The sequence below is a fragment of the Apodemus sylvaticus genome, chromosome 5, assembly GCF_947179515.1.
Source record: "Apodemus sylvaticus chromosome 5, mApoSyl1.1, whole genome shotgun sequence".
NCBI lineage: Eukaryota > Metazoa > Chordata > Mammalia > Rodentia > Muridae > Apodemus > Apodemus sylvaticus.
Genome location: NC_067476.1, coordinates 3967523 through 3987131, shown reverse-complemented (window position 1 = coordinate 3987131; position 19609 = coordinate 3967523). Strand labels below are relative to the sequence as shown.

The 19609-nt window shown below is 46.4% G+C and overlaps 1 protein-coding gene and 1 pseudogene across 3 annotated transcripts in view; one reads left to right on the top strand and one right to left on the bottom strand.

Annotated features, from left to right (window-relative positions):
• The window catches only part of Pnpla7 (patatin like phospholipase domain containing 7), a 72197-nt gene that overhangs the window by 14037 nt on the left and 38551 nt on the right, over positions 1-19609 (bottom strand). For all 3 annotated transcript variants that reach the window (XM_052181783.1, XM_052181785.1, XM_052181784.1), the window contains 4 exons: positions 18479-18548; positions 10752-10901; positions 1149-1212; positions 267-435 (listed from right to left, as the gene is read on the bottom strand). In XM_052181783.1, the coding sequence (XP_052037743.1) occupies positions 267-435; positions 1149-1212; positions 10752-10901; positions 18479-18548 (453 nt within the window). The remainder of the gene's footprint in view (positions 1-266; positions 436-1148; positions 1213-10751; positions 10902-18478; positions 18549-19609) is intronic.
• On the top strand, positions 8552-8651 carry LOC127686497 (uncharacterized; annotated as a pseudogene).

Sequence of the window (19609 nt, the reverse complement as noted above, 5' to 3'; positions counted from 1 at the left end):
ATGGATCTCTGTGAGTTCAGAGGCCATCCCGGTCTATATAGTGAGTTCCAGGACTGCCAGGGATATAGAGTGAAACCCTGTCCCAAAACACCAAAAAGTAAATTTCAGAATGATATAAAATAGGCCTCTGTTTCCCTATAATCTAACTGAATACAGCAAAGGCATCTAAAGAGTGGGTGGTAGACATGTGGGTCCTCTTCTGAGTAATATTCCAACCAAAGGAAAGATGAACATGGTTCTGGGACGTGAGACCTTCGAGCACTTACCTCGCCTACTGCTGGCTCCTGCTCACCCAGGCCCACAATGAGGATGCAGTCAGCCTGACGGATACAGCGCTGGGTCCAGGGTGTGAGTGTGCTGTCTGCTTGATACAGCACAATCCGGTGGATGTCCTCCTGCTGGCCCAGCCAGCTCGATAGCCGGTACTCATGGATGCTGCAAGACATAGGGCAGCACTTCTCCTTCTTAAAATAATTTTTAAAATTTATTCATTTATATAGGAGTGCTCTGTCTGCATATGCACCTGCAGGCCAGAAGATGGCAACAGATCCCTTTATAGGTGTCATGAGCCACCATGTGGTTGCTGGGAATTAAACTCAGGATCTCTGGAAGAGCAGTCAGTGCTCTTAACCCTTGAGCCATCTCTCCAGGCCCTAGTTTTTTGTTTGTTTTTTTAACAGCATCTCACTCTATGGCATTGGCTGGCCTGGAATTCAGTCCAGGCCACACTAGCCTTGCATTTCCAGAGATTGGTCTGCCTCTGCCTCCTGAGTGTTGGCCTCTCACCATCTATGGGGTCTCCTAAGGCTCCTCGTCTTCATTAACACACCTCTCACAGAGCAGCAGTGGAGGCCTGGAACTGGGCAGTCGAACAAAGGCTGTGGCCAGGTCTAGAGGTTGGGGCTTAAGAGAAAGCGAGATGCAGAGCTGCCTGTGTGTTAAAGAGGGGCCTGTTGTCTCCTGGGCCCTAGTGGTACCCAGGGACATACACAGAGTAGAGGGTATAGATGGACAAGGGACATGTGTTACGTGCAGACACCAAGGCACAAGGATAATGAGGTCCATCCTGGGACCCTGCCAGGACAGCTAAGAAAGTTCAGATTGGCTAAATTTCTCCACATGAGACCACAGGGAGGCCAGGGGCGCACCTGTCTAGAGCAGCAGAACCAAGGCGTTGTTTGATGTTGTCACTGGTCAGCAGCAGGACAGGACCTAAAAACAACCACCCATTTCAGAAGTCTGTCCCAGCAGCCTCCTCTTAGGAGAAGCAAGGGGTCAGTTCACACCGGGTCCTGGGTTGGCTCCCTGGGAGGAAGGGGTAGCTGGCAATGGGGCGACCCAAGCTTTTAGCCTCTCCAAATCTGGGCCTCCTGTTTGTGCTCTTCCCCCAGCCTTTGAGCGGGAATTTCAGACCTTGATACCAGCCACCTAGGGTGGAGCTCTCGGACCAAGGTGAAGTCCATTGTTCTTCAAGGACCTGAAGTTTCCAGAGAGGAGCCAACCACCTGCTGAGCAACCAAACCGGTTCCCAGCCTTTGGAGGAAAGGTTTTCCCCACCTTTACATTTAGAGTTCCCCCCATTAAACATCGAGCCTTGATCAGAAAAGCTTTGTCTTGGCTCCTCATTTCTCTCACAAACCTGGTCTATTTCATCCCCAGCTCTCCTTCCAGGTGACCTCGCTTCCCTTAGCCACAGGCAGTTTACACCTGTTGATGTATGAACCAAGTCCTGCATGAATCAGGTGTGTGTGCAGGGCAGTGGCACGGACGGCGTGAGACAGTAAAGCCCGAGATCCTGTGATTGCCCAAAGCCACCTCTAAACTGGCCTGGACCTAAATCTAGTTCACTCACAAGCAGATGACAAGCTTTTACATCCATGCTTCTCAAATTAGCCAAGGAAAGGTCACGTGCAGCTCAGAAGCAATGCAGAGTGGAGAGCAGTGGGCAGGTCAGGAAACTGCCTCACACAGCCATAGGTAGAAAGGGGCTAGCCATGGGAAAGCCAAAAATAATACACAAGGAGTCTTAAATCATTCTTAACAAGCCAATCATGATGACCCAGCCTCAAACCCAGCACTTCGAAAGCAGAGGCACATGGATCTTTACAAATTCAAGGTTAGCCTGGTCTACTTGCTTCCAGATCTGCTAGGCTAGAGCTACAAAGTTAGACATTGCCTCAAAAAACAAACAACAAAACAACAACAACAACAAAAAACCACTCTAAACAAGCTCTTCTAAAATTAAGAGATAATTTGTAAGAGTCCACCCTTTCTCTAAACAGTGTCTCAAGCTGGCCTTGAACTCCTAAGTTCAAGCAGTTGGGCCAGCTCTGCCTTTTAACAAGCTGGGACTACAAGCAAACTCCACTGCATCTGGCAACAGTATCAAATTTAATTAGCAGCTGTTTCTTAGAAGCATACAGAATAAGGGGGTCCTTACAGTTGTGAAGACTACTACTCCAAGTTAAACTCTACAAATGCAGCCAGGCACAATGACACCTGCTTGCAGAGGGAGGTGGACCTCTGGGTGGTTCAGGCCAGCCAGAGATACAGAGTGAGACCCTGCAGTAGCACTTGTCTTTAATCCTAGCACTGGGGAGGCAGAGATGAGTGGATCTCTGAGTTTGAAGACAGCCAGGTCTATAAAGTGAGTTCTAGGACGGCCAGGCTTCACAGAGAGACCCTGTGTGGGGGGTGAAGGCGGAGTAGAGCCTTTTTAAGCAGGCAAATCTGTCCCACTACAGAGGGGAAGAGCAAAGGACAGCAGGTCCATGTGCACCTGAGGCCACTGCTTCAACCTGGACAGGAGCAGGAGATGGGGCCACACACTTTCTTCTATCCATCCCTGTTAAGAGGCCATCCTGTATAAGATAAAGGAGATCTTGCAACACAAAACATGTACGTGCGGGCTGGAGAGATGGCTCAGCAGTTAAGAGCACTGACTGCTCTTCCAGAGGTCCTCAGTTCAATTCCCAGCAACCACATGGTGGCTCACAACCATCTATACTGGGATCTGGTGGCCATTTCTGGCATGCAGGTATACATGCAGGCTGAACATTAATATAATAAATAAACAAATAAATAAATATCTAAAACAACACACACAACAAACAAAAACGAAAAACAAGAGCAAGACAGGGCACTGCTGCCTGCCCTCCCTAGAGATCATAGTCTAGGCTCTCACAGCCAAAGCTGCCAGCTCTTGCCGTTGCGCCCATGGTGGCCATGTCTCTGCCGACGGTTCTGGCTCTGTGTAGGGAGGCAGGGTGCTTCCTTCAGCAGAGCACAAGGTAGGCAGGTCTAGTGAGCGAGCCTCTGGACTCTGGAACCCAGTACTCCAAAGGCGGGAAGCTCTCCTGCCACAGGCCTCGCTTTATGGAGTACAGAACAAGGCAGCGTCCAGTCAGGCAGCCACCCCATCCCTGAGGGCAGGGACAGCACTGTCACCTGGCTGCCTAGCAGCTTTCTAGATTCCTAGATCCAGGGAAGCTAGAGAACAAGGGAACAACACTTTCCATGAAGAAAGAAAACTCTGTTTTCCTCTGTGGAAATGAAAGGAGCCACCAAAGGCAGTCACCTGATTCAGGGAAAGGCAGCGCAATGTGGCTTCTCACATGAGGCTCTGACTCAACTGACAGGACAGTTTCCCGGGTAGCCTCAGGCTTCCTACCCACCTCTCCCTTTCTTACTTGCAGCCCTCAAGTGTAGAATCACCATAGGATGTGCTGATTCCTGAGATGGGGGCGGGGCGGCAAGAGAGCTGTGTTCAGCTCTAGCTCTTAGACACAGGATAGTCTCCGTCATCTTGACCTTGTCCCAGCTGGTCCTGTCCCATGAGGTATAATACCCAAGGCAGGCTGCCTTTGGTTCCTGAGCCTTAGAGACTAGCAACACTGGGCCAGTGCTCCTGCTGTTCCTTGCTGCCCACTCCAATAAAACTACTTTGCTGTTATTGAATAGCATGTTTCTCCTAGATAAAACAGTTCATCTTAAAGGGAAGCCCTTTAAGACACAGGATATTAACCGGGTGTGGTGGCGCACGCCTTTGATCCCAGCACTTAGGAAGCAGAGGCAGGTGGATCTCTGTGAGTTCAAAGCCATCCTGGTCTACAAAGAGAATCCTGGACTGCCAGGGTTATGTTACGCAGAGGAAACCTTGTCTAGAAAAGACGTTAAGAAACAAAAAAGGCTGAATATTAAAAGATAAAACAACAGAAAGTTACAAGAAGAGAGGAAGTGTCCATCTTGTAGGGAAGCTAGTAAAACTAAGGAAGTAAACAACTTACACAACTCTAGGAAGTCATTGATACTAACCAGACTCACTGGGTTCTTCCCTTCCCAAGTGCACCGTGCAGTGAGGACTGCTGAGACTCTCTCAGGAGAGGCAGATCAGCCCAGCTGCCTGAAGGAATCAGAGAGCAGCTGAGCTACCGGGGAAGGGCACTCTCCGCCACGCTGAACTGTCTATAGTTATGCCTTATTGCTTGCTCTAGGTTTTCAGTCGTTGTGGCTGTCACCCACGCTGGGGTGGGCGTGGGTGATGCAGCCGTGTCTGAGTCATCTCTGCACTGTGTGATGCAGCCGTGTCTGAGTCACCTCTGCACTGCGTGATGCAGCCGTGTCTGAGTCACCTCTGCACTGTGTGTGATGCAGCCGTGTCTGAGTCACCTCTGCACTGCGTGATGCAGCCGTGTCTGAGTCACCTCTGCACTGTGTGATGCAGCCGTGTCTGAGTCACCTCTGCACTGTGTGATGCAGCCGTGTCTGAGTCACCTCTGCACTGTGTGATGCAGCCCTGTCTGAGTCACCTCTGCACTGTGTGCAGTTGTATCTGAGTCACCTTTGTACCTGTAAGTAGCCCCAGTAAAATTTACTGATTCACCATGTGAGTCTTTGGTGGCCTTTAGTTTGTCATTGGTCCCATCTGTGTGGGGCGGCCAGCTAATTGTCACATATGTCCAGGAGTAGGGTCACATGCATCTGCTGTGTGAGTATTCTCTCTTGCTGTTTGGTGATGAGTTTGAAGATGACAACCCAAAGATGTGACCCATAAAATATATAACTCATAAATTGTACTTGCATTCTATAAAAATTCCTGCTCTGTGAAAGACAACGTTAGGGCCTGAGGAGATGGCTCAGTGGTTAAGAGCACTGGCTGCTCTTCCAGAGGACCCAGATTCAACTCTCAGAACCCGCATGGCAGCTCACAACTATCTACAATTTCAGTTTCGGGCAATCTGACACCCTTACACATGCAGGCAAAACACCAATGCACATAAAATAAAAATAAATAAAATTTAAAAAGAAGAAGAAAAAGAAAGACAGTATTCAGGCTGGAGAGATGGCACTGTGGTTAAGAGCACTGACTGCTCTTCCAGAGGTCCTCAGTTCAATTCCCAGCAACCATACGGGGCTCACAACCATCTGCAATGGGATTCAATGCCCTCTTCTGGTGTGTGTCTAAAGACAGAGACAGTGCACTCATATACATAAAATAAATAATTCTTTTTAAAAAAGAAAGAAAGACAGTGTTCAGTGAATGAAATGACAACATACTGATCAGGGAAAAAGTATTCTGTTATCTAAAATATATACAAAAGAGTCTTCAATTTCAACAATATGAAAACAACCGGAGCCTGGGGAGATGGCTCAGCTGGCAAAGTCCTTGCCATAATACAAGCCTGAGGACCAGAGCTTAGACCCCTGGTGCCCTTGAGGAGCCTCGGCTGGCTGGCAGTGTCAGCCCGCAGACAGCAACAGGAGCTTGCTGGCCTGCCCAGCCGAGTCAGTGATATGCAGACGAGCAAAGCACATGAAAATACATTGTATCACTTATCAGAAGGAGACACAAATTAAAATAGGGCAGCACCATTCATCAGGAACATCACAAATGCTGCAGGCAGGCTGGGGCGAGGCGCCACAGAGCTCTCTGCCGGTCAACTGCACAGCCGCCTGGGAAGGCAGTCTGGCAGTCTCCTTTATCAACTAAATATCTGTTTGCCATGCTCCGGGAGTCACCTTCCTTGGTATTTACCCAAAGGAGCTGAGAGCCCATCCACACAGAGTCCGCCTACGTAGATGCCCTCAGCCATCACCACCAAACCGGAGGGCGTCAGCACGTCCCGCACGAGCTGGGTAAACTGCTGGCTAACTGAACAAAGGACACTATCCATCTCTCTTTTTTAAAAAGTTTTTTAAAAAGATTTAATTATTTATTTATTATAAGTAGGTATAATAAATATACTTATAATATGTAGCTGTCTTCAGACACTCCAGAAGAGGGCGTCAGATCTCATTTCAGATGGTTGTGAGCCACCATGTGGTTGCTGGAATTTGAACTAAGGACCTTTGGAAGAGCAGTCAATGCTCTTAACCTCTGAGCCATCTCTCCATCCCCTTAAAAAAAGTTTTTAAAAAGATAACTCTTGCGTTGGAGAGCTGGCTAAGTGGTTAAGAGCATTGGCTGCTCTTCCAGAGGACCCAAGATCAATTCCCAGCAACCACATGACAGCTTACAACTGTCCACTTGAGGAAATCTGATACCCTTACGTACACATACATGCAGGCAAAATGTCAATGCACATAAAATGCAAATAAATAATAAATAAATAGACCATTACAAAAATAAAAGTTAAAAAAAAAAAGTTATCAAGCTGGGCAGTAGTGGAGTAAGCCCAGAGGCAGGCAGATCTCTGAGTTCAAGGCCAGCCTGGTCTACAGAGTGAGTTCCAGTCCAGGGCAGCCAGGGCTACACAGAGAAACCCTGTCTTGAAAACCAAACCAAACCAAACCAAACCAAACCAAAACACACAAGAAATTATCAAATCACCTACCAAAAGACACAGAGGGAACTGGAATACAGAATCCCAACCATGTGTCACTCTGACAAACAGCCTTGTTAGGGAAACAACAACAGAGCAGCTTCCCATGGTACCAGAGCACAGAGGCGCCCAGGACTGCTGACAGCACCTTAAGTCATCTGTAGTAGTGAGCACCCGTTGTCACACATGTCTGCCCACAGAACTACAACAGGAGTGAGCCCTCACGTGCACTCTGAACCCTGATGGTGACGGTCGTGGGGTAGCTCTGCATGGAGAAGGGCAGGGAAAGGCTGTGCAATCCAGGATTCTTCCCAATGTGCTTTGATTCTACTTCTCTTCAAAAACCAAGGTTTTTATTGTTTTTGTTGTTTTGTTTTGTTTTTGTGAGTCAAGGTCTTTCTATGTAACTGTGACTGGTATACAACTCACTAAATCAGGCTGGCCTTCCATTTGCAGCAATCCTCCTGCCTCTGCATCCCAGGTGCTGGGATTACAGGTATGTGCTGCCATACTTGACTTTAAAAAGTGAGTTCCACACTTGAGGGGCAGAGGCAGGAGGATTTCTGAGTTTGAGGACAGCCTGGTCTACAGAGTGAGTTCCAGGACAGCTGGGGCTATACAGAGAAACCCTGTCTGGAGGGTTGGGGGGTGGGGTGAGTTACCTTCCCTACCAGTCTCCACAGTAAGAAAAGAAACAGCCCAATCAGACAATGAGAAAAAGAAGCTGGGTGGTGGTAGTGCACACCTTTGATTCTAGCACTCAGGAGGCAGGGGCAGGTGGAGCTCGCTGAGTTCAAGGCCAGCCTAGTCTACACAGTGAGCTTCAGGTCAGTCAAGACAACATCGTGAGATCCTTTCTCAAAAAAAAATAACATTAAACAAACAAACAAACAAATACATAAAATTAATCCATGCTATCACTATGCTTCTATCAGAAGAGTTAAAATTAAAATACCGATGACACAGAATATGCAAAGATGTGAGAAAATGGGCCCTTCACACATCGCTAGTGGGGACACAAAATGGTCTAGACAGTTTCCTATTAGACTGAACATACTCTTAAGACTCCAGAAAAATGAAAATGTATATGAAAAAATCTGTTGAGGCCTGTTCCTCAGCACAGTTGCAGCCACTCCGCTCTAGGCCCCCAGCTGTTCCATACTGTTGCTGTAATTTGCCTGCCAGTCATTGACACAGAAAAATAACTTGACTCAGAGCAAGGTCATGCTGACCACATATCCTGTTATGTTCTGTATGAGCTCTTCTGAGCATAAGATATTCCAAAACCTATAAGCTTTACTTAAGACTCATCAAATTATAGGTCAATATGAACTGTTATGTTTAAAATGGTTTGAGTCAGAGCCTACCACCAGGTAAGCACCCGAGTATGATCTCATGGTGGTTTCTGCATTTTTATCCTTTATAAGCAGACCCTGAGAAGTGTCCGGTGCACAGCTTTCAGCTCTTGAACCTGAGCTGTCACTCTGGTTGATCAGTCTTGGCATGTGCATTCAATAAACCTTTAACTGAGATTGGTGTTCGTGTGGTTTGTGGGGCGACTCCTAGATCCCAACACACCCATTACACAAATGATCACAGCAATTTCGTTCACAATTTAGTTCCCAAACTGGAAACCATCCAAGCAGCCTTCAATAATGGGTGACTAAGTAAACTGAACCATGCCTTTAGTGGTGTGAATACACTCTAGCAGTAAAGAAAGCAAGCCAGGCTTGCTTTGGCAGCACATATACTAAAACTGAGCTAATACAGAGATTAGCATGGCCTCTGAACAAAGATGACATGCCAGTGTGTGAAGGGCTCCGTATTTGAAGAAGGAAATCTCACATGTGTACACATTTCTCAGATCAGAAGGATAGCAGTCAGATTACCAAGGACAGCAGTTTAGACATCAGTGAGTTGCTAGGATGTGGTGGCTTCTAAGTGGCAGCTGCAAGGTTTCTATGGCAATGAGAGTATTGCAGCTTTGGTGTGAACTTGGCTGTGCCTGTGTCAAAGAAGGAGGCACGTGTGCATTCACATACATACATATGTATGCACACCCAAGAACCACTCATGAATCTGGAGCTGGCCTTCACAGTATACAAAATATCATGCTGCCGGTCTTAGCCTCATGTACGGAGTCATCATAGGTGACACTGGGAAAGGCCATGGGGGCCTTTCCTCATTGGTTTGTCATTTCTTGTTATCCCACAATCCTGCAAATAAAAAAGTTTTCTCCATCAAGCAACCTGACATTGCACTGGACTCAGCCTAAACTATCCGACCAGTGTCACCCCAAATGAATGGAACTTCCCATGATTCTGTAGTATGATTCAAGAATATCAAACGCCAGGTGGTGGTGGCGCATGCCTGTAATCCCAGCACTTGGGAGGCAGAGGTAGGCAGATTTCTGAGTTCGAGGCCAGCCTGGTCTACAGAGTGAGTTCCAGGACAGCCAGGGCTATACAGAGAAACCCTGTCTCACAAAAACCAAATCCAAAAAACAAAAGCAAAACAAAAGAATATCAAACAAGTCAGGCATGGGGGGATGCATGCCTTTAATTCCAGCACTTTGGAAGCAGAATCAGGCTGATCTCTGTGAGTTCAAAACCAGCCTGTTCTACATAGAGAATTCCAGGACAGCCGGAGCTACATGAAAACTCTGTCTCAAAAACAAAACAAAACAAAAACAACAAAATTTTAAACTATATATAGTATATACTACTACATTAAGTTTTTATTTTAAGAATAATTTATAAATAATAGATACTGTATTATCTTTAAATTTCACAGATCTTTGGTTTGCATTACTTAATGTTTTTATCAGCGGTTCTCAACCTTCCTCATGCTGCAACCCTTTAACACAGTCCCTCATGTTTGTTATGCTGACCCCCAACCATAAAATTATTTGTGTTGCTACTTCATAACTGTGATTTTGCTGCTGTTATAAATTGTAATGTAATATCTGATATGTGGTCCCCTTAAGGGGTTATGCCCCTCAGGTTGATAACCACTCTTTTATATAATTAAGTCTGTGTGGGTGGAGGGTCTATATGTGCCATACTAAAATGGATGCTCTCATGTCTTGTTTATGCTTATTAGGCACATTGTCCGTATTCACTACTATGCCATTTTAGAAAAGATTCTGACATTTTTCCTATAACCTACCAGAGAAAGTGAGGGTATTATCATATGTTCACTTGAAATTACATAAACATTTGTAAATAAAATGTTAAATACAGAACACCTTACCAACTTGGAAATTCTCAGGAATTCTCCTGAGTTTTGTGTTTTTAGATCCCAAAATGTTAAACATATATATTTTTTATTTATCTTGTGTGGGGTGCACATGAGTATGGTGAGCAGAGTATAACTTGTGGGGGCTGGCTTTTCCTCCCACCATGTAGGTAGTGGGGATCAAACTTAAGCTGTCAGTTAACTGCTGAGCCATCTTGCCAGCCCTAGGGTCTAACATGTAATAGCTTCTTCCTAATGGGTGGTTCCCCTGGGCTTCATCCTAAGACTAGCATATCCCAGCAGCTGGCCCAGAGAGTGCTCTCGTTCTAAGACCCCGCCCTACTCGAGCTACCTGATCCCAACCCAGGGCGTTTTCCAGCTGGCCACCAAGCCCCAAGGCCATGCTAACACCCATCCCAGCAAGCAGAGTGCTGGCATGTACCTAGAACCCCAAAATACTGTCCTATAACAGGAGGTATCTGAACAGAGAACCCTCCTAACGTCTCTGGTACTCCCATCTTAAGGATTTCTAGCATGTTACACAATATACTCTGTGCCCCTGCAGATCTCAGAGCCTCAAAACCCCTCACTTGAGGAGAGTTCCCTTAGAGTAGAGCCTCCCTGGCTCAGGATTCATCCCCAGGGTGGAGGGCAGCTGGTAACTTTTGCCTCCAGGACGTCTATGTGGCTTACCAATGGCACTGAGGGCATGCTGGAGCTCCAGAGCAAAGGCAGTTAGGGGCACATCCTCAGACACAGGCATTGCTGCGACCGTGGACAAATTGCCAGGTGGGTTTCCCAAGTCCCATTTGCTGCTTGCTGTGTTAAATCCAAGCTGGTGACCTGTAGGCATACAACACGAAATCAACTTGGAAGGCTGGGCCACCAGCAGAGAGCTTCCATGGTTCCAGATGAGGCAGGGTGCCACCCAGTACGACCAGGGCCTGCTCTCAGTTTCCCAATGACTAAAGCAGTCCCAAAGCAGTACCAAAACTATGCTGACCCTCCAGAGCTTGGGAAATCAAGGAGCAAGAAAATCGGAAAACATTCTGCCAGCTGAGTACCCCTCCTCCTACAGCCTCATCATGTAGCCTAGGCTGGCCTCAAATGTGCCATGTTAATAGTATATATACTACCATGCCAGGACGGACTGGTTTCTCTTTATGGCTTTTTGGTTTTGTTTTGTTGTTTTGTTTTTTTAACCTAGAAATGGTAAGCTTAGAGGAGCAACAAACACACCTTTATTATCTCTTATCCACGTGGGGTTTTCAAACCCAAAGGAAGCACAGAATCAATAAGGAAGGTCATTCTGGGGCAGGGGCAGGTGTGCCTCGGGGATACCAGAAGGAATGTCTGGAGGAAACACCGAAGCAGGCAGAGCCTCCCAGAGCCTGGGATAGTCACGGGTCCTATAGTTCCTTACCTAGACACCCAGGGCGCTTTCATAGGGATTGAATTTTTTTTTCAAAAGACTTATTCTATTTATTTTATATATACGAGTACACTGTAGCTGTCTTCAGATATATCAGAAGAGGGCATCAGATCCCACTACAGATGGTTATGAGCCACCATGTGGTTGCTGGGAATTGAACTCAGGACCTTTGGAAGAGCAGTTGGTGCTCTTAACCTCTGAGCAATCTCTCCAGTCCAGGACTGAACTTTTTTTTTCCCGTTTTTTTTCGAGACAGGGTTTCTCTGTATAGTCCTGGCTGTCCTGGAACTCACTCTGTAGACCAGGCTGTCCTCGAACTCAGAAATCTGCCTGCCTCTGCCTCCCAGAGTGCTGGGATTACAGGTGTGTATCATCACCGTCCGGCAGGATTGAAGTTTTGATATGTAAAGACTGTGGGACTTTTAAAGTTATTAAGATCTTGGGCATGAATAAGAAAGTAAGGGTTGAGGCTTAATAGTGATGTGTTTGTGTGTCAAGTTGAGAAAAGATCCACTGTACTGGCTGGTTTTGTGTGTCAACTTGACACAAGCTGGAGTTATCACACAGAGAGGAGCCTCCCTTGAGGAAATGCCTCTATGAGAGCCAGCTGTAAGGCATTTTCTCAATTAGTGATCAAGGAGGGTAGGGCCCCTTGTGGGTGGTGCCATCCCTGGGCTGGTAGTCCTGGGTTCTAAAAGAAAGCAGGCTGAGCAAGCCAGGGGAAGCAAGCTAGTAACATCCCTCCATGGCCTCTGTATCAGCTCCTGCTTTCTGACCTGCTCGAGTTCCAGTCCTGACTTTCTTTGATGATGAACAGCAAAGTGTAAATGTGAGCTGAATAAACCTTTTCCTCCCCAACGTGATTCTTGGTCATGATGTTTGTGCAGGAATAGACACCCTGACTAAGACATATATATACCACACACACACACACACACACACACACACTACACACACCCTACTCCATCATACACATACCATACACACACACTACATATACTTCATATATATCTCATGCACATCATACACATCACACACACACACAACTCCCATACATACCACCTAGGTACCATGCACACACCACACGTATAACACATACATATACCTTAAATATATACCTTATGTGTAACACACACACACACACACATACACACACACACAAAATACTATATATACAAAAATAGTCACTGCAGGATCCTTTAAAAGAGTTGAGAATGCCAGGCGGTGGTGGCACACGCCTTTAATCCCTTGGGAGGCAGAGACAGGCAGATTTCTGAGTTCGAAGCCAGCCTGGTCTACAGAGTGAGTTCCAGGACAGCCAGGGCTACACAGAGAAACCCTGTCTTGAAAAAACAAAAAGCAAGCAAGCAAACAAACAAACAAACAAACAAAAGATTTAAAAGAGTTGAGGAGGCAAAGATTAGTACTGCACACCTTTAATCCCAACACTAGGGAGGCAGAGACAGGAGGATCTTTGTGGGTTTGAGGCCAGCTTGGTCTACATAATCAGGCAGCCAGGCATGCATAATGATACTCTGTCCCCCTCCCCTCCCCAAAAAAAGAACAAAAAAATAACAGCAATAACAACAACAAAAAAATAAGTGGACCTTTAATCCAGCACTCAGGAGGCAGAGGCAGGCGGATCTCTGAGTTCTAGGCCAGCCTGGTCTAGAATAGCCAGGGCTACACAGAGAAACCCTCCCCCTCCATTTCTGGTGGGAGTGCAAACTTGTACAGCTACCTTGAAAACCAATATGGTAGTTTCTTAGAAAATTGGGAATTGATCTACCCTAAAACCCAGCAAGCTATACCAATCGCACATACACCCAGAAGACACTCCTTCTCACCATAGGGACGCCTGCTCAGCTACGTGTGTGGCAGCTTTATTCAAAGGAGTCAGAAACTGGAAACAACCTAAGGTCCCTCAACCAAAGAATGGATAAAGAAAATGTGGTATATCTACACAATGGGGTATTACTCAGCTGTTAAAAAAATAACATCATGAAATTTTCAGGCAAATGGATGGAACAACAAAAAAAAATCATCCTGAGTGAGGTAACCCAGACCTAGAAAGACAAACAGACAAACGAGGTGTGTATTCACTGATAAAGTAAATGATAACCACGCTTCAATCCAGACAGAGAAGCTAAGTAACAAGGAGGGCTGGGGGGGAGGGGAGAGAGATAAGTCTCCCTGGGAAGGGAGACTGGAATAGAGGATGAAGGTAGGAGGTGGGATGTGGGATAAGGAGTGGGAGGTTGGAGATTGGGATGAGAACAAAAGGGATCTGGTTGGGGCTGGAGGGAGGGAGAGGGGACAGGAGAGACAACTGGGTTGGGGGCATCTCAGAGACTGGAAACCTAGTACAATGGAAACATTCAGCAATCTACAAAGGTGACCCTAGCTCAGCCTCCCAGCAATGCTGGATATGCAGCTGGACTGGCCATATCTTTTAGCCAGGCAACTTTCAGTAGAGGGATTAGAACACCAACCCAGCCACAAAACCTTTGACCTATGATTTGTCCCACCTATGAGATGTGCTGGGGTGAAGACATGGTGTAGAACTTCTGGGAGTGTCCAACCAATGACTCGTCCAGCTTGAGACCCAAGCCATGAGAGGAAGCACACCCCTGACCCTAGCTGGAGGTACACAGAGGCTAGACCTAGGCTAGAAAATGATTCTCAGTGACAGTCTGCTATACTAATAGACTGATGCCTGGCCCAACTGTTATCAAGAGGCTTCACCCAGCAATTGATGGGAACTGATGCAGGGACCCACAGCCAGGCAGAGCTCAGGGAAGAAGCTGAGGAAGGATTATAGGAACCAGAGGGGTCAAGGACACAAGAAAACCCACAGAATCAACTAACCAGGGCTCACAGGGGCTCACAGAGCCTGAACCAACAACCAGGGGCTGCATGGGTCTGACCCAGGCCTCCTGCATACATGGTACAGTAGTGCAGCTTGGTCTTCTTGTCGGACTTCTAACAGTGGGGGCAGGGCCGTCTTGGACTCTGCTGCCAGCACCTGAGACCTTTTCCTCATACTGGTCTGCCTAGTCCAGTCTTATGAGGGGAGGTGCCTGCTCTAACTGCTACTTGATATGCCAAGTCTGGCTGATAATGCCTGGGAGACCTGTCCTTTTCTGAGGAAGAGTGGATGGGGGAGGTGGGGAGGAAGGACAGAGAGAGAGGAGGGAAACTTAGTCAGGATGCAAAGTAAATAAATTAATTAATTAAAAAAAGGAACAACTACAAAAAAGAAAAAAAGAAAAGAAAAAAGAAAGAAAAGAAACCTAAACAACAACAAAAACAAAAAACAGAGCTGAGGAGAGATATTTGGTAGTGGGGCAAATGGCTACATGAATGACCCTCTTAGGATCAAAAGATAAAACACATCTTTAAGCCTAGTGGTGGTGGCACACCCAGCTTGGTCTACAGAGTGAATTCTAAGGCAGCCAGGGCTACACAGAGAAACCTTGTCTCAAAAAAAAAAAAAAAGGAAAGACAGACAGACAGACAGACCATATTTTTACATATTGGTGAGAAAAGCTATTGAATGAAATAGCTAGTTAATAGCTATAGTTTTATAGTTATTACAAAAAATAATTATATTATTAAATAAACACCTCAAACCTTGTAAAACCAAAGTGCCTGTATGTCTAAATAAACAGAGATGCAGATAAACAGGCAAGCCCTGCTCACAAGTCCTGATGTTTGTCAGGGACTGGGCACCTGACCTTCCCTAACCAACGCTTGCTGCCTAGCACCATCCCCTGCTTACCCACCCCTCAGCTCCAAGAGGTAGCTGTGGGAAAGAAGCAAATGACATCTCCTGGCTCTGGTAGAAAAGCCTGCAATGGGCCCTCTTCGGTGCCTCTTTCTCCGGAGTCCCGGCAGAGAGGCAGAACAACGGCGTACACAGTCCTGGCAACCATACTGGCTTACTGGCTCAAAGACACTCAGGCTGACCAAACTAGCATAGCCACAAAACTAGGGCAGAACCTGGGTTGTGAATACACACACACTGAGAGCCACGGAAGATTTAAATAGAATATAATATTCAAAAATATATACATATTTAATATTTTAAGAAATTCAGTATACACTAAATTGCTAGGTACACCAAGAGGAGGGCTTACTGTTTGTTTGGAGACAGGGACATTTCGTGACAGAGAACATTCAGAACATTGTTTTTCTTGTATAGTCTCTAGCTGTCTTAGAACTCCCTTAGTAGACTAGGCTGGCCTTGAACTCTGCTTCCTGAGTGCTGGGATTAAAGGTGTGTGCCTCTAAAGCAAAGAATCTTAATTTGAATGAAAAAAGTCAGCTGACAACAACCCCAGGGTTAGAGTAGCACAGCTAGTTACAGCCAGCAATCACAAAAACACTTCTAAAACACAGAAAGAAAATCTCAGCAAAACAAAGAAGAGCCAAAACATAACAATGCAAGTGCTTTGGGTGGTATGGGGGAGGGGGACAAGGACAGCCGAGGTTACGGATGGACAGAGGGACAGGACAGGACAGAAGGGATAGCTGCATACACTGGCAGCCCCAGTGGGGGATTATAAAACTACAGAGGGAGCCTGGGGCAGAAGGCAGCCAGTTCTAGGTCAGTCTGGGGCTATACAATGAGTCTGAGGCCAACCTGGGATACACAGCAAGATCTTGTCTCAAAATAATAACAACCACAAAAAAAAGTTTTAAACCACTTTGTATGGGCTAAGAGGAGAACCGAGGTGACAGAAAAGAGCAGGTGACATTGAGGACAGTGAAAATTCTATTTGAACTTCATAGGGACAAGGAGATAAAATAGTGAACAGTGCCCCAGATTCCTTCAGGACAATAACAAAAGGCCCAGCATTTGTGACATTTTGTTTCCAGAAGAAAAGAAAGAATACACAGTTGAAAGAAGATGTAAAGAAAGACTAACAATTTCCCCAATTTGCTAAAAGATACAAAGCTACAGAATAAAGTAAAACTAACCCCAAAGGACATACATGCAAAAACATCAAGCCTCCCTCGGAGAGTAAAGATGAGGCTGGATAAAGGGCAGGCCATGCTGGGCGGGGAGGGGGCCATGGGCTGAAATTATGCCCTGGGATGTGTTGGAGTTCTAACTTTTTCAGATTTTGTAACATTTCCAGACTACTGGCCAAACATTCTTCATTTGAAAGTGGCAAATGTCCCTAAATTCGGAACTTCTGAATGATACTCAAAAAGTTTCAGGTTCTTAAAAGCAAATCTTTGGTTCTCAAGGCATGTAGAAGTGATGGCTAAAACACATTTCCAGGGCTGGTGAGAAGGTTCAGTGGTTAAGAGCACTGACTGCTCTTCCAGAGGTCCTGAGTTCAATTCCCAGCAACCACATGGCGGCTCACAACCATCTGTAATGGAATCTAATGCCCTCTTCTGGTGTGTCTGAAGATAGTGACAGTGTACTCATATACATATAATAAATAAATAAATATTTTTTAAAAAAAAAATGGCAGCCAGGCGGTAGTGGTGCACGCCTGTAATCCCAGCACTCTGGGAGGCAGAGGCAGGCAGATTTCTGAGTTCGAGGTCAGCCTGGTCTACATAGTGAGTTCCAGGACAGCCAGGGCTACACAGAGAAAACCTGTCTCAAAACAAACAAACAAACAAACAAACAAACAAAAAGGCTAAGTAACCAAAACTAACATTGGAAGAAAATAAAAGTAAGATAGCAGACATAAATCCTAACAGAATAGCTATGTTAGGTGTAAATGGTCTTAGTTAAAGTAAAGGCAAAGATTGCCATAAGAGTTCATAAAAAACTTGACTTCACTATATCTTTCTTTAAGAAACTTATGTCAAGCCGGGCGCTGGTGGCGCACGCCTGTAATCCCAGCACTCTGGGAGGCAGAGGCAGGTGGATTTCTGAGTTCCAGGCCAACCTGGTCTACAGAGTGAGTTCCAGGACAGCCAGGGCTATACAGAGAAACCCTGTCTCAAAAAACAACCCCCCCCCCAAAAAAAACAACAACAACAAAAAAAAAAAAAAAGAAAGAAAGAAAGAAACTTATGTCAAGGGGCTGGAGAGATGACTTTGCGGTTAAGGGCACTGACTGCTCTTCCAGAGGTCCTGAGTTCAAATCCCAGCAACCACATGGTGGCTCACAACCATCTGTGATGGGATCGGGTGCCCTCTTCTGGCATGCAGGTGTACACGCAGGCAGAACACTATATATGTAATAAATAAATCTTTAAAAAAAATATATCTCTATATTGGATATGACCCAAATGATGAGGTGTACTGAGAGTAAAGAGTTAAATGGCATGTTCACCTGCGAATTTGTCCTTTCAACATTCAGATCTACATCAATCTCAGATGTAACTATGCAGAGGGACAGGCCACAAGTGAGCTAGCCTGGAGAAGTAGTGGAAGAGGAACCAAAAGATGAGTAGAGCACAAGGGGAGGACCAAAGGCACAAAAATAAAGCAGCATCCCAGGCAGGGAACTCGGGGGTGAAGGCAGAACAGTAAGAGCAATATCAGAGCTCTCCTGTCAGTGGGATTCAGGGAAAGACGGCAGTGCTGGAACACGGAGTGACCAGTGGCTCCCATTATGGACACTCTTAGAGCTAGAAGAAAGCATACATACTGGGGTCGAGTTTCAGTTCCTGACACCCACAGTTCCCTCACCATCTTTTCACACCCAGCACTTGACAGGCAACAGCAGCCCTGACTACACCACTCTTCCAGAGGCCTCTGTTTCCTCTTTCTAAACACAAGGTAGAGAGGTCACAGTTCCCCTCTGTGCTGCCCATATTGAAACACAGCTTGGCAAAATATGCTGGCACTGTTAAAACTCTAAGCCCTCCTTCCTCAGAGTTGTGCTTGGTGAGACTTTCCCAGATGTTCTCAGAAGTCCTGCAGCACAGCAGCCCACAATGCTCTGCTAAGGGAAGGGTGGGGCGGTGCGCTCGTGAGCCTGAGGAAGAGCTCCAAGACAGAGCTGAGACTCACCTGTCGCAGATCCCTGCTGGAGACTGCCTAAGATCTTCTCGCCCAAGAGATGAATCAGCCGGGTTACAACCTTGGGGAAGGAAGGGGGAAAATCCTCAACCACATGTTTAACGGTGAAACACTGGGACTGGGACATGACGTTAAACAGCACACTGGGTTTGACGGGAAATAAACATGGGCTGCAGCTGACAAAGGCCCATACGATGTCCTGGTTTCCAGATGAGACTGTGTACGGCCAACATAGCAAACACAGACTCATCCGAGACGTGGGCCCTAGACACGCCTCCTGGGACTGTCGTGACTGCACTATGGGTGGGGAAGGAGCCGAGCTGTATCATGCTGCATTTGTTGTTCCCTGGTCTTAATTATGAATATAATGTGACAGATGCCTCCTCTAGCTCCTGTCACTGTCATTTCCCTACTGTGACAGTCAGGAATGTGAGACCGTGAGCAAAATGAAACACTTTCCTTGAGTTTCTTTTGTCAGGGTATTTTATCACAACAAAAAGAAGAGAAATTAAGTCACCAGGGAGAAGGAGCTTGCCTGGGGGAGACGGGAATAATGTGTTTGGTTGGGGGGGTGCGTTGTAGAAACACAAAAGATGCAGAGTGCCTTTTAAACCTGACAGTCCAAACTGGAATCATTCCAACACCCACCAACTGGAAAACAAATGGACTGAGGTCCAGTGGGATACTGCTGGACTATTCACTAGTACAGTTTGTACTAGTTCATTCACATGCAACTAGCAAGCAACAAGGGCTTGGGTTTCATGCAGGCACACACACACAAATACATACACACACACACACACACACACACACACACACACACACACACACGGAGGAGGAGTTGGGAAGAAAGCCAGCATAGAGACTGGGAAGCAGTTCTCAGACTGAGGGCAGGATGCTGAGTGGGAACACTGCTCCAGGACTCTGGGCTTTTAGTGCAGAGTGTAGGGTTGTCCCATCTCTCCTGTGATGACCTACCTTGTCGCTCACAGGCAGGAAGACAACCAGAAAAGGTAGCTGACCGACAGCTCAGAGATGCAGCCTCAGTATCTCAGTTCTCCTCTGCCAATGCGGCCCCCCCTGCTGCTCCCAAAGTTCTCTTCAAGTTACTGTCCTAAGCAG